This window comes from Mesoplodon densirostris, chromosome 11 (genome assembly GCF_025265405.1).
Source record: "Mesoplodon densirostris isolate mMesDen1 chromosome 11, mMesDen1 primary haplotype, whole genome shotgun sequence".
In the NCBI taxonomy this organism is placed as follows: domain Eukaryota; kingdom Metazoa; phylum Chordata; class Mammalia; order Artiodactyla; family Ziphiidae; genus Mesoplodon; species Mesoplodon densirostris.
The window spans coordinates 6,293,272-6,309,277 of NC_082671.1; the positions used below are offsets into that span (position 1 = coordinate 6,293,272).

The following is a 16,006-nucleotide window of genomic DNA, read 5'->3' on the forward strand; positions in this document are numbered from 1 at the left end:
AGCACCATGTGAAAAACAGATACCTAACACATTTATTTTGATTTCATAGGCGCAATGGTACCTTTAAATTGCCCTGCTGTGAAAGCCACCACTTCATACCTACTAAAACAGCCTCGAGGTGACAGAGGAAGGGCTGGGTAGCAGCTCTTACCCACCTTCTGTGAAGGAACCCTTATCCCTGCACCTGACTGCACCCTTCAAGCTGTTGGCTTTATACTTGGTTACAGGAATTCTGTGAAGATTCTCCTCTTTTTGAATGCCTTTTATTCATTTACTAAAATTTTTTTTTAATTTAATTTTACTGAAGTATTGTTGATTTACAATGCTGTGTTAGTTTCTGGTGTACAGCAAAGTGATTCAGATACATATATACATACTTCTTCAGATTCTTTTCCATATAGTTTATTATAAGATATTGACTATAGTTCCCTGTACTATAGGTAGGACCTTGTTATCTATTTTATATTATATATAGTAGTTTGTCTCTGCTAATCCCAAACTCCTAATTTATTGAATAGGCATAAACTGAACATCTTTTGATCATACTACACCCACTTCAACTCGACCTGTCATAGTACAAACCTCGACAGTCTCTGACCCTGGTCTTGCACAGACCAGTCTTCTGTCTACCTGGCTTTGCATGAGAAGCAGTTGCAATGGTAGCATTCATGCTCAGAAGACAATTTCTTGCTCCAAGAACAGAGCACCTACCTTGTTCTTGGTGGGATCACCAGGCTCTTTGGAAAAGGATGTGGAAAGTGTTAGTGAGTAATGGACCCAGTCTGGAGTGGTGTTCTCCTTAGGGTTGTTACTGGACAGTTGTTTCCTTGAGTAGAAAATCAAGACACATTCTATGAGAAAGTTTTTTCTGTGCCAAAAGAGTTTCCCTCAGTTATTACATTTAGGCATACTAATAGAGTGCTTTTTGTTTCTTGGAATCAAGACAGACCATCTTATGATGATGTCAGAGGTCCTCCAGTTCAGTCCGCTGGCCAGTTACAATCTGCATACAATTTGGATTGGATGAAACTATTGCTTTTGTAGATGCCTTTATTCGTTGTAGTCACTACTTGTAGCAAATATGTTCTAGATGGGATAGGTAAGGGATAGGGAGCATCTGAGAATGTAGTTCTACAAGGAAAGACAGTGGAAAAGGTGGCAAAACAGCAGAGACAGAAATGGGGACACAGTTATTGGCCAAGTAATGCAGGAAGCCGAAGGATTAAGGAAGCTGAGAGCGCAGTAAGCAGAAATAAAGATGCTCCCCGCTGTCTGATCATCACCGTGTTGACTCAGTGTCACTAAAACACTGCCAGTTGCTGCTTTAGACCAACTTCCACCAGGCCCACAAGTAGGCACACTACTTTCCCAGTCCACGAAACGTTATTAATAGACAAGGGCAAGGTCACAAAGGGAAGATGAGATGGGGTAAAGAATCCAAAGTCCTTTTTTGACTCATATAAAACCTTAGAAAGAGTACCTTAAAAGCAAGTTTTTGAAAGGGAGGGATTTAAAACAGTCACATTTGTCTCCCATGCTTCTATAAAAAGATTATCACAAGAAATCCATACTTGCAATGTATATTTCACTGCTTTGTAATTTTTAAAATTTAATTGGAAAATAAGGAAGAGGGAAGGTTTTATTTGTATGTTAATTAAGCCTTGTACCTGGTATGATTCAAATCTTTTGGAAAAGTCAAATATCTCCATGAAATTGTAGTGAATAGTCTCCTACACCTAGTATCTGTGTGTGACACATAGGAAGTTTTAACTCACGAATATTCACAGATAGGACATAATGGTAGGAAAAAAGGATACTTTTTTTTCATAGAGACTTTAAGAATAACTGTATAGAGGAGAGGAACCAAGATGGCAGAGCGGAAGGACGTGCTCTCACTCCCTCTTGCGAGAACACCAGAATCACAACTAACTGCTGAACAATCATCGACAGGAAGACACTGGAATTCACCAAAAAAGATACCCCACATCCAAAGACAAAGGAGAAGCCACAATGAGATGGTAGGAAGGGCACAATCACAGTAAAATCAAATCCCATAACTGCTGGGTGGGTGACTCACAGACTGGAGAACACTAATGCCACAGAAGTCCACTCACTGGAGTGAAGGTTCTGAGTCCCACGTCAGGCTTCCCAACCTGGGGGTCTGGCAACGGGAAGAGGAATTCCTAGAGAATCAGACTTTGAAGCCTAGTGGGAATTAATTGTAGGACTTTGACAGGACTGGGGGAAACAGAGACTCCACTCTGGGAGGGCACACACAAAGTAGTGTGCACATGGGGACCCAGGGGAAGGAGCAGTGACCCCAGGGGAGACTGAACCAGACCTACCTGCTAGTGTTGGAGGGTCTCCTGCAGAGGCAGGAGGTGGCTGTGTCTCACCCTGAGCACAAGGACACTGGCAGCAGAAGTTCTGGGAAGTACTCCTTGGCGTGAGCCCTCCCAGAGTCTGCCACTAGCCCCAACAAAGAGCCTGGGTAGGCTCCAGTGTTGGGTTGCCTCAGGCCAAACAACCAACAGGGAGGGATCCCAGCCCCACCCATCAACAGTCAAGTGGATTAAAGTTTTACTGAGCTCTGCCCACCAGAACAACAGCCAGCTCTACCCACCACCAGTCCCTCCCATCAAGCCTCTTAGATAGCCTCATCCACCAGAGGGCAGAGAGAAGAAGAAAGAAGAACTACAATCCTGCAGCCTGTGGAACAAAAACCACAGTCACATAAAGATAGGCAAGATGAAAAGGCAGAGGGCTATGTACCAGATGAAGGAACAAGATAAAACCCCAGAAAAACAACTAAATGAAGTGGAGATAGGCAACCTTCCAGAAAAAGAATTCAGAATAATGAGACTGAAGATGATCCAGGACCTCGGAAAAAGAATGGAGGCAAAGATCGAGAAGACACAAGAAATGTTTAACAAAGACCTAGAAGAATTAAAGAACAAACAAACAGAGATGAACAATACAATAACTGAAATGAAAACTACACTAGAAGGAATCAATAGCAGAATAATTGAGGCAGAAGAACGGATAAGTGACCTGGAAGACAGAATGGTGGAGTTCACTCCTGTGGAAAAGAATAAAGAAAACAGAATGAAAACAAATGAAGACAGCCTAAGAGACCTCTGGGACAAAATTAAATGCAACAACATTCACATTATAGGGGTCCCAGAAGGAGAAGAGAGAGAGAAAGGACCTGAGAAAATATTTGAAGAGATTATAGTCAAAAACTTCCCTAACATGGGAAAGGAAATAGCCACCCAAGTCCAGGAAGCACAGAGAGTCCCATACAGGATAAACCCAAGGAGAAACACACTGAGACACATAGTAATCAAATTGGCAAAAATTAAAGAAAAAGTATTGAAAGCAGCAAGGGAAAAATGACAAATAACATACAAAGGAACTCCCATAAGGTTAACAGCTGATTTCTCAGCAGAAACTCTACTAGCCAGAAGGGAGTGGCATGATATACTTAAAGAGATGAACGGGAAGAAACTACAACCAAGATTACTCTACCCAGCAAGGATCTCATTCAGATTTGATGGAGAAATCAAAAGCTTTCCAGACAAGCAAAAGCTAAGAGAATTCAGCACCAACAAACCAGCTCTACAACAAATGCAAAAGGAACTTCTCTAAGCGGGAAACACAAGAGAAGAAAAGGGTCTACAGAAACAAACCCAGAAAAATTAAGAAAATGGTCATAGGAACATACATATCGATAATTACCTTAAACACAAATGGATTAAATGCTCCAACCAAAAGACACAGGATTGCTGAATGGATACAAAAACAAGACCCATCTATATGCTGTCTACAAGAGACCCACTTCAGACCTAGGGACACATACAGACTGAAAGTGAGGGGATGGAAAAAGATATTCCATGCAAATGGAAATCAAAAGAAAGCTGAAGCAGCTATATCATATCAGATAAAATAGACTTTAAAATAAAGAATGTTACAAGCGACAAGGAAGGACACTACATCATGATCAAGTTATCAATCCAAGAAGATATAACAATTATCAATATATATGCACCCAATATAGGTGCACCTCAATACATAAGGCAACTGCTAACAGCTATAAAAGAGGAAACTGACAGTAACACAATAATAGTGGGGGACATTAACACCTCACACCAATGGACAGATCATCCAAAATGAAAATAAATAAGGAAACAGAAGCTTTAAGTGACACAACAGACCAGATAGATTTAATTGTTATTTATAGGACATTCCATCCAAAAACAGCAGATTACACTTTCTTCTCAAGTGCGCATGGAACATTCTCCAGGATAGATCACATCTTAGGTCACAAATCAAGCCTCAGTAAATTTAAGAAAATTGAAATCATATCAAACATCTTATCTGACCACAATGCTATGAGATTAGAAATGAATTACAGGGGGAAAAAAACGTAAAAAACACAAACACATGGAGGCTAAACAATATGTTACTAAATAACCAAGCGATCACTGAAGAAATCAAAGAGGAAATCAAAAAATACCTAGAGACAAATGACAATGAAAACACGACGATCCAAAACCTATGGGATGCAGCAAAAGCAGTTCTAAGAGGGAAGTTTACAGCTAGACAAGCCTACTTCAAGAAACAAGAAAAATCTCAAATAAACAATCTAACCTTACACCTAAAGGAACAAGAGGAAGAAGAACAAACAAAACCCAAAGTTACCAGAAGGAAAGAAATCATAAAGATCAGAGCAGAAATAAATGAAATAGAAACAAAGAAAACAATAGCAAAGATCAATAAAACTAAAAGCTGGTTCTTTGAGAAGATAAACAAAATTGATAAACCATTAGCCAGACTCATCAAGAAAAAGAGGGAGAGGACTCAAATCAATAAAATTAGAAATGAAAAAGGAGAAGTTACGACACCGCAGAAATACAAAGCATCCTAAGAGACTACTACAAGCAACTCTATGCCAATAAAATGGACAACATGGAAGAAATGGACAAATTCTTAGAAAGGTATAACCTTCCAGGACTGAACCAGGAAGAAATAGAAAATATGAACAGAGCAATCACAAGTAATGAAATTGAAACTGTGATTAAAAATCTTCCAACAAATGTCCTGGACCAGATGGCTTCACAGGTGAATTCTATCAAACATTTAGAGAATAGCTAACACCCATCCTTCTCAAACTCTTCCAAAAAATTGCAGAGGAAGGAACACTCCCAAACTCATTCTATGAGGCCACCATCAGCCTGATACCAAAAGCAGACAAAGATATTACAAAAAAAGAAAATGACAGACCAATATCACTGATGAATATAGATGCAAAAATCCTTGACAAAATACTAGCAAACAGAATCCAACACATTAAAAGGATCATACACCATGATCAAGTGGGATTTATCCCAGGGATGCAAGGATTCTTCAATATACACAAATCAATCAATGTGATACACCATATTATCAAACTGAAGAATAAAAACCATATGATCATCGCAAAAGATGCAGAAAAAGCTTTTGACAAAATTCAACACCCATTTATGATAAAAACTCTCCAGAAAATGGGCATAGAGGGAACCTACCTCACATAATAAAGGCCATATATGATAAACCCACAGCAAACATCATTCTCAATGGTGAAAAACTGAAAGCATTTCCTCTAACATCAGGAACAAGACAAGGATGTCCACTCTCACCACTATTATTCAACATAGTTTTGCAAGTCCTAGCCACGGCAATCAGAGAAGAAAAAGAAATAAAAGGAATACTAATTGGAAAAGAAGAAGTAAAACTGTCACTGTTTGCAGATGACATACTATACGTAGAGAATCCTAAAAATGCCACCAGAAAACTACTAGAATGAAAACTACTAGAATCAATGAATTTGGTAAAGTTGCAGGATACAAAATTAATGCACAGAAATCTCTTGCATTCTTATACACTAATGATGAAAAATCTGAAAGAGAAATTATGGAAACACTCCCATTTACCATGCATCAAAAAGAATAAAATACCTAGGAATAAACCTACCTAGGGAGACAAAAGACCTGTATGCAGAAAATTATAAGACACTGATGAAAGAAATTAAAGATGATACCAACAGATGGAGAGATATACCATGTTCTTGGATTGGTATAATCAATATTGTGAAAATGACTATACTAGCCAAAGCAATCTACAGATTCAATGCAATCCCTATAAAATTACCAATGGCAATTTTTACAGAACTAGAACAAATTATCTTAAAATTTGTATGGAGACACAAAAGACCCCGAATAGCCAAAGCAGTCTTGAGGGAAAAAAACGGAGCTGGAGGAATCAGACTCCGTGACTTCAGACTATACTACAAATCTACAGTGATCAAGACAATATGGTACTGGCACAAAAACAGAAACATAGATCAATGGAACAAGACAGAAAGCCAAGAGATAAACCCACACACCTATGGTCAACTAATCTATGACAAAGGAGGCAAGGATATACCATGAAGGAAAGACAGTCTCTTCAATAAGTGGTTCTGGGAAAACTGGACAGCTACATGTAAAAGAATGATATTAGAACACTCCCTAACACCATACACAAAAATAAACTCAAAATGGATTAGAGACCTAAATGTAAGACCATACAGTATAAAACTCTTAGAAGAAAACATAGGAAGAACACTCTTTGACATAAATCACAGCAAGATCTTTTTTGATCCACCTCCTAGAGTAATGGAAATAAAAACAAAAGTAAACAAGTGGGACCTAATGAAACTTCAAAGCTTTTGCACAGCAAAGGAAGCCATAAACAAGACGAAAAGACAACCCTCAGAATGGGAGAAAATATTTGCAAACAAATCAATGGACAAAGGATTAATCTCCAAAATATATAAACAGCTCATGCAGCTCAATATTAAGGAAACAAACAACCCAATCCAAAAATGGGCAGAAGATCTAAAAAGACATTTCTCCAAAGACATACAGATGGACAAGAAGCACATGAAAAGCTGCTCAACATCACTCATTATTAGAGAAATGCAAATCAAAACTATAATGAGGTATCATCTCACACCAGTTAGAATGGGCATCATCAGAAAATCTACAAATGCTGGAGAGGGTGTGGAGAAAAGGGAACGCTCTTGCACTGTTGGTGGGAATGTAAATTGATACACCCACAGTGGAGAACAGTATGGAGGTTCCTTAAAAAACTAAAAATAGAATTACCATATGATCCAGCAATCCTGTTACTGGCATTACTGGGCGTATACCCAGAGAAAACCATAATTCAAAAAGACACATGCACCCTAATGTTCACTGCAGCACTATTTACAATAGCCAGGTCATGGAAGCAACCTAAATGCCCATCAACAGACAAATGGATAAAGAAGTTGTGGTACATACATACAATGGAATATTATGCAGCCATAAAAAAGAAAAAAATTGAGTCATTTGTTGAGACGTGGATGGATCTAGAGACTGTCATACAGAGTGAAGTCAGAAAAGAGAAAAACAAATATTGTATAATAACGCATGTAAGTGGAACCTAGAAAAATGGTACAGATGAACCGGTTTGCAGGGCAGAAGCTGAGACACAGATGTAGAGAACAAACATATGGACACCAAGGGGGAAAACCACGGTAGGGTGGGGATGGTGGTGTGCTGAATTGGGCAATTGGGATTGACATGTATACACTGATATGTATAAAATTGATGACTAATAAGAATCTGCAGTGTAAAAAAACAAACAAAAAGACAACTAATACTAAACTTTCTTTGGGTTATTTGTATGGAAATATGTTAATATAAATGTTTCAGACATTACATGAAATTTCTAAAAATCTTTTATGTTCTGGTATAATGTTATAAGTCATAATTCTAGTTATTACTTTAAAATGTATATCTCAGAAATAACTAAATTTCCTTGTCAATTGCATTATAATGAACTTTCACCAAATCTTTAACCGTGGTCATTTTTAAGTCTTTTGTCATTTACAGACAGTTCTGGGTGTACTCATGCTTTCGCAAAAATGTTCCTATAAAAGGGTTTCATCTTCAAGGAATTCATGGAAAAGACTCTGACAAGTACAGGTTTCTGGTAACTGACTATACTGCTGAACTGAATGAATAAGCATTTTCAGAACTTTAATGGAAAACTGATGAATTCATAAAAGTGCTAACAAAAGATCAAGATGAAAAAAAAATTAATTACATGGGACTGAGTGAACTGATGAGGATGATTATAATTTTTGTGACTTTGTTTGAATTAAAAAAAAATCCCACAAGGACTCGGAGGCAAAAAATATACAAATCAATTTTCACTGCAAAGTAAAGGAGCTGTTACAGTGGAGGATTACTGGACTGAATGTCAATATTATGACATAGTATGAGTGTGTTTCGTGTTTGGTAATTGCAATCATTGTTGCTTTTGTTGTGGTCATCCATTTACAATGCCTGGTGTCAGTTTATCTCTTGTAAAAATAAAATACAGTGTGTGTGTGTGTGTGTGTGTGTGAAAAAAAAGAATAACTGTATAAGTAAGGGGCTGAGCACTAGTCTGTACAGCATGTGGATTTTGGAACGTTTAACAGATGTTTATCATGATTTGATTCGTGGCTTGGGTGGCAAGTCCTCTTTCTGGGCGTCTTTTGCTTGACAGAATCCCAGCACATCTCAAGTTCCTGGATAGTTTACGCATCCTCTTCTGCCAGATATCAATCTAGGGGGTTTAGTGCTTAGATGTCAGGGTGAGTGTTGATGATACTCGGAAGATCTGGGGAAGCATGTTACTAAGTTGGTAAAACATTTCTTCAGAAATGCTCTGTTAAGAGGTAAGAAAAAAAAGTTTGCACTTGTTAAATCATCACTGATTAAAAAAATTTTTAAGTATTCTAAAACATGGAAGTCATGGCAGTAGTTCTAGACATGGAGTGTAATATGTGAACACTATCTTTCAGAGCTGATTTAACTGCACAGCTGTGGGCAGGGGTGTTTCTCTGGATCCAGCCTCTGAGAACCTATGCTATTTCTGTCAAATAATAAGTCTGATTACCAGAAAAAGCCCTAGATAACAGTAGTGCATTCAGTGATAAGTTTTGCTAAATTCTACATAGAACACGGAATCATTCTCTGCTCATGTCCTTCTTTATGAATCTATATAACATAAATGTGGGGCGGGGGATGAAAGATGAGTTAAGTTCAGCTTTGGGGTTTAATCAAAGATCCCTTGAGTGGCAGATACTAACATCTTTGACAGTAAGTTAAGTGCCTTGATGGCATCCAAACACTTCTCCCCTTAAAACACAGAAAGCTGCTAGCATTTTCTTATGCTATTTTGAGTTTACGGCAGTGTGCCCAGCTATGTCTGCGAGGAATATCACAACAGAGACTGAACTGGGGTGAGAGCTATCCAGATAACACACCTGTGGTACCAGAAATTGCACTGTCCTAGAAATTCCTCCATCCCATGAAGCCATTTCCATCATGAAACCTAAAATAGAACAACAGACTTTGCTGAATTATGAGTTCTGGTCTTCAAACCTACCAGTCCTTTATTGAAAATAAACTGAATTTTCATCGTGGGGCTGCACGTCTTGACTTTTTAGGTAGCTACTTGCCAATAGGAAAGGTTAAGCCTGAAGGCCAGATAAACTTCTGCAATCCTTATTTCTCCAGGCCAGAGAGGTTTCACATAGTTCCATCAAAACACTTGTAATGATTATTTCTTAAGTCCTATTTTGCCTCCACACAATGAAGCCAAACAGGTTATTAAAGATTAATTAAACACGTGGTTCTATTTTCTTTTCTTTTTAAGAAAATAAAAGGTAACAGAGAGTAAGCTCCATCAATGTCCAAATATCCTCACATTTCAAGAGGTCTGGAGGGAGTTCCCTGGTGGCCTAGTGGTTAGGATTACAGGCTTTCACTCCTGTGACCCAGGTTCAATCCCTGGTCAGGGAACTGAGATCCTGCAGGCCGTGTGACACGGCCCAAAAAAAGAGGAGGGCTGGAGATTTTATTTTGTGGTTGGAAAAAGGTAGATAAAAAAGCCGCTATGAAATATTTGCTTGTTAAACCATTTAACTGAGGCACCAGATGACAGGGGTAACTGCTACAATTCTTTCTCCTGGCTTGCTCTACTTTCAATATTTTCAAGGAAGAAATATAGGTCGCTGTTGTTAAATATAAGGTTGTGTTTACCTTTGACACACTTAAACACAAGTTCTGCTCTCCTTAAGCACCACGGTATAGTCATTTCCTAAAAACAGAAACAAAACAAATCATGTTTTTAACTGAACTTTGTAAGAAAGAAAAAAATATATATATGGTCAGATCTTAATTTATCTATAATGTTGACCATCCACTTACAGGCAACCATTAGCTAATTTCAGCTAGATTTCCTCTGGTTTTTAGGCATGTAACCTGTTCCAGCTGTTAGAATATACTTGTGGAATGCAAACTAACTGAATTAGCCTAGTCAATATAATTTTAAAAATGAACATTCCCTTAAAACTTTCTATATAATTAACTCTAAAGACAAATATATGTGACATAGGAACTCCACCTACTTCTCTCAATATGTTAGCACGAATAATTCTATTAAATTGTACAATATTTGAATAAGCAATGCATTAAAATGGTTTCCTTGGGGCTTCCCTGGTGGCTCAGTGGTTAAGAATCTGCCTGCCAATGCAGGGGACACGGATTCTATCCCTGGTCTGGGAAGATCCAACATGCCACAGAGCAACTAAGCCCGTGCGCTGCAACTACTGAGCCTGTGCTCTTGAGCTCATGAGCCACAACTACTGAGCCTGCAAGTCACAACTACTGAAGCCCATGCGCCTAGAGCCCGTGCTCCGCAACAAGAGAAGCCACCTCAGTGAGAAGCCCTCGCACCGCAACGAAGAGTAGCCCCCACTCGCCGCAACTAGAGAAAGCCCACATGCAGCAATGAGGACCCAATGCAGCCAAAAATAAATAAATTTAAATAAAAAATGTTTTCTGTGTATAACATGTTGTTACAAAGTACCAGAAACAAACAAGCGTCCTATCTCAGCCACCTAACAAACCAAATGAGCTCTTTTTTGGACGCTCCTTCCTAACCCTTGACCAAGTGAGCACATGCGTGCTGCGAACCAACCAACCCACACATTTATACTTTTCTGTGGTCATGATCAGTGATTGTGCCATTTTAACTTCTATTTCTTTTCACTATTATCGAATTACTTTCCCATGCTGCAAGTCTCTATAACTGTAACAATAAAATATGTTTATTAATTCATTATGGTGATCCTTCATCTCTTTGGGCCTTAGGATCTTTTTTACACTCTTAAAAACCACTGAGGACTGCACTGAGCTTTTGTCCTTGTGGATTATGTCTCCTGACATTTATTGCATTAGAAATTAAAACAGAAAAAAATTAAATTAATTTCATTTAAAAACGATAAACCCACCATATGTTAATGTAACGTATTTTTTTAAATGTAAAGTTACTATATTTTCCAAAACAAAAAAATTTGAGTCAGAAGAGGGGCAATGCCTTACATATCTACAACTCTCATTAATGCCTGGCCTCACAGAAGACATCTGGACTCTCACATCTGCCTCTGCATCAATCTGCTGTGTGATCATACAGCTTCGGGAAGAACTCAATGACGCTCAAGCAAGAATGAGAATGCAAAAGGCACAGAATGTCTTAGTATTATCATGAAAATATTTTTAGTTTTGCTGACCCCCAGAAGGGGCTAGCATCCTGGGGGTATCTTCAGAACACAATTTAAAAACTGCTGTTTTATTGAGTTAATGCATCATAATTTATTTAAATGGCCTCTTATAACTCAATTTCCCCTTTTTGTTAATAACGTTGCAGTGGACATATTTATGTATATGATGCATGTGTGTATCTACATCTATAGATGTCTTGTTTTTTGAATAATTTCTTGGAATACTTACTCCTATAGATTAGTGAAATAAAATTCAAGTTTTTCCCTAAAAGGTAATATCAATTTACATTAGCCATTTAGCAATGTATGCATCATCCAATTTCATCATATTGTTCACCAGCATTTGGACACTTAAATATTATTTAAAACATTATTTAACATATTTTCTAATTTAATAGATCCAAAACAGTATCACCCTGATGGCTTTTAAAAAATAGGTTTTGGGCTTCCCTGGTGGCGCAGTGGTTGAGAGTCCACCTGCCGATGCAGGGGACACGGGTTCGTGCCCCGGTCTGGGAAGATCCCACATGCCACGGAGCGGCTGGGCCTGTGAGCCATGGCCGCTGAGGCTGCATGTCTGGAGCCTGTGCTCCGCAACGGGAGAGGCCACAACAGTGAGAGGCCCGCATACGGAAAAAAAAAAAAAAATAGGTTTTATTTTTTGAAAGTTTTAGGTTGACAGAAAAATTATGAAAATGGTACCGAGAATTGCCATACACTCCCACACTCAGTTTCCCCTGTTAACATCTTATATTAGTAGAGCCCTAGAAGTGAGGCTGTCCACGTACCTATCAAGAATAAAGAGAACATACGACACACATGAACTTATCTACAAAACAAAAACAGACTCACAGACATAGAGAACAGACTTGTGGTGGCCAAGGGGGAGGGGGGAGGGGGAAGGAAGGACTGGGAGTTTGGGATTAGCAGATGCAAACTATTACATATAGGATGGATAAACAACAAGGTCCTACTGTAGAGCACAGGGAACCATATTCAATATCCTGTGATAAGCCATAATGGGAAAGAATATGAAAGAAATGTAAATATATGTATAACAGTCACTTCGCTATATAACAGAAATTCAACACAACACTGTAAATCAACTATACTTCAATAAAATTTTTAAAAAAGGAATAAAGAAACCAGACTACATCAAACAATGGCAGGAAAATCCTTCAGCAATTCTAATCTACTTGGGGTTTTCAGCGATACGTACATCTAAAGCAATAGCAGACTACAACTGAATTTTTTTCTACATTGTAAAATCACAATTGTGAAGTTATAGGAATTCGGGTGATGACACTGAGGTGAAATAACCAACACACACACAAACACAGAAACAGAAAGTCCTATTTTTAACAACTGACAGGAGAAAATTATTAAGAGAGAACTTAGAAGTTCATTTTGGAAATGTTTCCCCACCAAATAAGGGCTTTAGCCCGTATCATTTAAGGAGCCAGATGAATCAGAGGCTGTTAGAAAGAAGCAGCTAGAATCTGATCTTCCAAGTACCCCATGTACTTTTATTGAACTTAATCATAACTGTCAAATTGCCATGATGTCACTAAAGGATTTCTATTTGCAGTCAGTTAAAAATTAAACCCCAAGTACATTTTTATTCTTTCTACTGGGTGCACTATTCTCTTTGTAAATGCAGTACTATAAACAAATTACTTAAAAATCAGAAAAAAAACCTGAACTACTATTGATACCTTATTATTAACTCAAATCCATTGTGCACGCAGATTTCCCCAGCTTTTACCTAATGATGTTTTCTGTTCGAGGACCACATCCAGGACACTTCACTCTATTGAGTCATTATGTCGCCCCAGGCTTCTCTTGCCCTGAGTTTCTCAGACTTCCCTTGTTTTTGATGAGCCTGAGTTTTGAGGAGGGCTGGTCAGGTTTGAGGAGGGCTGGTCAGGTATTTTGTAGGATGCCCCCTATTAGAATTTGATGTCTGCATCATGATTAGACAGAAGCTATGGATTTGGGCAGGAAGACTACAGAGGTGAAGTCTCATTTTCATCACACTATGTCAAGGGTAGATAATCCATGTGATTTATGACTAGTGATGTGAGCCTGGAACACCTGGCTGGGGTGGTGTTTTTAAGGTCCCCAGTCCTGACCTTCCCCTCTGACCTCTGTGGAAAGAAGTCACTAACTGTGGGCAGCCCACACTTAAAAGAGGTGGAGATTTTGTGCTCCCCTCCTTGAGGATGGAGTACCTACATAAGTTACTTGGAATTCGTCTGCATGGGAGGTTTGTTTCTTCTCCCCTATTCATTTACTTATTCGAGCATTTGTTTATATCAGTCTGGACTCATGGATATTTACTTTATATTTTGGGTTATAATTACCTAACCTTCTCTCAGTCTTGCTCTAATTGGCCTCTCCGGCATTATTCACACTTTGCATGAAACGTGCCGGCCCCTCTCCTGGGCTGAGTGTCACTGAGCTATCCCAGGCCTTCACCCATCTCTGACAGTCTCTGCAATCTCAGGTCTAGTTATTGCTATTGCTTCCCACGCAGTTTCCTGGACCCCAGAATTTCCCCCTCGAACTGATTTGGCTGATTTATCTGAAATACCTTCTGATCACATTAGACTCCTGTTTAGTAAGTTGCAATTGCTTCCTACTGCCGCATGAATATCATCTAAGACTTTCTTTAGTATTTAAGGCTAATTACCTTAGAACCCGAACTATCTCAGCTTCTATGACTTTTAAATTAAAAAGTGAGGTTTCACTCCAGCCTGCCTGTCCGCCTTTTCCTGAACATGATCTGCAATGCCTGTCACCCGCTCCTCCCATGTTCCTCAAGCCATTTTTTTGCCTAGAATGCCCTCCCCATTCTTCCCATCTGTTGAAACCTGCTCTTCCTTCCCTAACCGTCCTCTCCTTCATGAAGTACTTCCTAGTTCCCCAGCTACAAATGGTGTCTCTGAACTCCCAAAGTACTTTGTTTTTGTTTTATCTCCATGATCACATTTTACTCTGTCTTTTTTGGGGGGGGTGGGGTGGGGGGCGGTGGTAGAGGAATAGGTAGGGAGATGGGATCTATGTCTTCTTTACTAAGGTGTGTGCTCTCTAAGGGCAGGAGCCACTTTTTATTTACCTTTATTACCTTTATGATGATGCCTCCTGCAATACTGAGCATACAGATGCTCAAGCATACAGGTTGAGTGAGTGAATCCTTTATTATCCATGGAAATTTAAAAAGAAAGTGACTTTCTCTGTAGCTAGAGAATTAGGCTTTGAGAGGAAACTACTTTTTTTTCTTTTTCTTTCTGACTGTGCCTTGCGGCATGCGGGATCTTACTTCCCCGACCAGGGATCGAACCCGGGCCCTCAGCAGTGAAGTGCAGAGTACTAACCACTGAACTGCAGGGAATTCCCAGGAAACTACTTTTTCGTGTCCAAGATACTTTTAAGATTGATAAATAAAAGGGGTCTCGTTGCCAAAAGGGCTAAAACGTAAAGAATCCTCTTTTCCAAGACTCTGGAAGCTTATAAAAATGACTAGTAGAATTGCCTGATGTTTAAATTAAGTTTATAATACGTCTTAGCTTCAAAGTTCAGGAAGAATATTTCCTTGTAACTGCCAAGGCTGTTACAAGAGAGCCACGATGCCTTACGGGAGTACACACATGCACGGAGTGACAAGTTTTTGTCTTTTGGCTTATTTCTGCCTAGTTTTAAAAAATGTACAGAGGGAGCAAGGTGACTAAGAAATACCTACCTGCGGCTAAGAGGAAATGCTGATAGCTCTGAAAACTACAATAATAATGTCTTACATTTACATGGAGCTTTACAATATACATGATTTGTATCTCACACAAAACAACTTTTATAAACTTTTTCATTTAGGACACTGAGAAAGGTAAACCACTCAAGGTCACGTGACAGGCTGAGACCTGCATTTTGTCATTTTCTTAACAGTATCTTTTGATGAGAAAAGGTTTTAAATCTTAATGAAGTACAATTTATTAAGCGTTTCTTTTATGGTTTATGTTTTTTTGGTGTCTTAACAAATCTCTGCTTAATCTGATACCAGGATTTTCTTTTGTGTTTTCCTCTAGAGGTTTTATACTATTAGCTTTTTTGGCTTAGGTCTATGATCCATTTTAAGTTAATTTTTATGTATGATTGTGAGGTAAAGCTCAAGGTTTTTTGTTTTTTGTTTTCCTGTATGAATACCCAATTTTTCCAACACCACTGGTTGGAAACACTACACTTTCTCACACTGAACTGCCTTGGCATATCTGCTGTAAATCAAATGACCATATATGCACAGATTTATTTCTGGATTCTTTATTCTGT

The 16,006-nt window shown here is 38.6% G+C and overlaps 1 protein-coding gene across 1 annotated transcript in view; it reads right to left on the reverse strand.

Moving 5' to 3' along the window:
• Nucleotides 1–8,183: 8,183 nt before the first annotated feature.
• The window catches only part of C11H12orf4 (chromosome 11 C12orf4 homolog), a 38,165-nt gene continuing 30,342 nt past the window's right edge, over nt 8,184–16,006 (reverse strand). The window contains exons 12-14 of the mRNA XM_060112908.1: nt 10,161–10,218; nt 9,383–9,450; nt 8,184–8,781 (exon numbers count right to left, since the gene is read on the reverse strand). Coding sequence (XP_059968891.1) covers nt 8,689–8,781; nt 9,383–9,450; nt 10,161–10,218 — 219 coding nt within the window. The 3' untranslated portion in view covers nt 8,184–8,688. The remainder of the gene's footprint in view (nt 8,782–9,382; nt 9,451–10,160; nt 10,219–16,006) is intronic.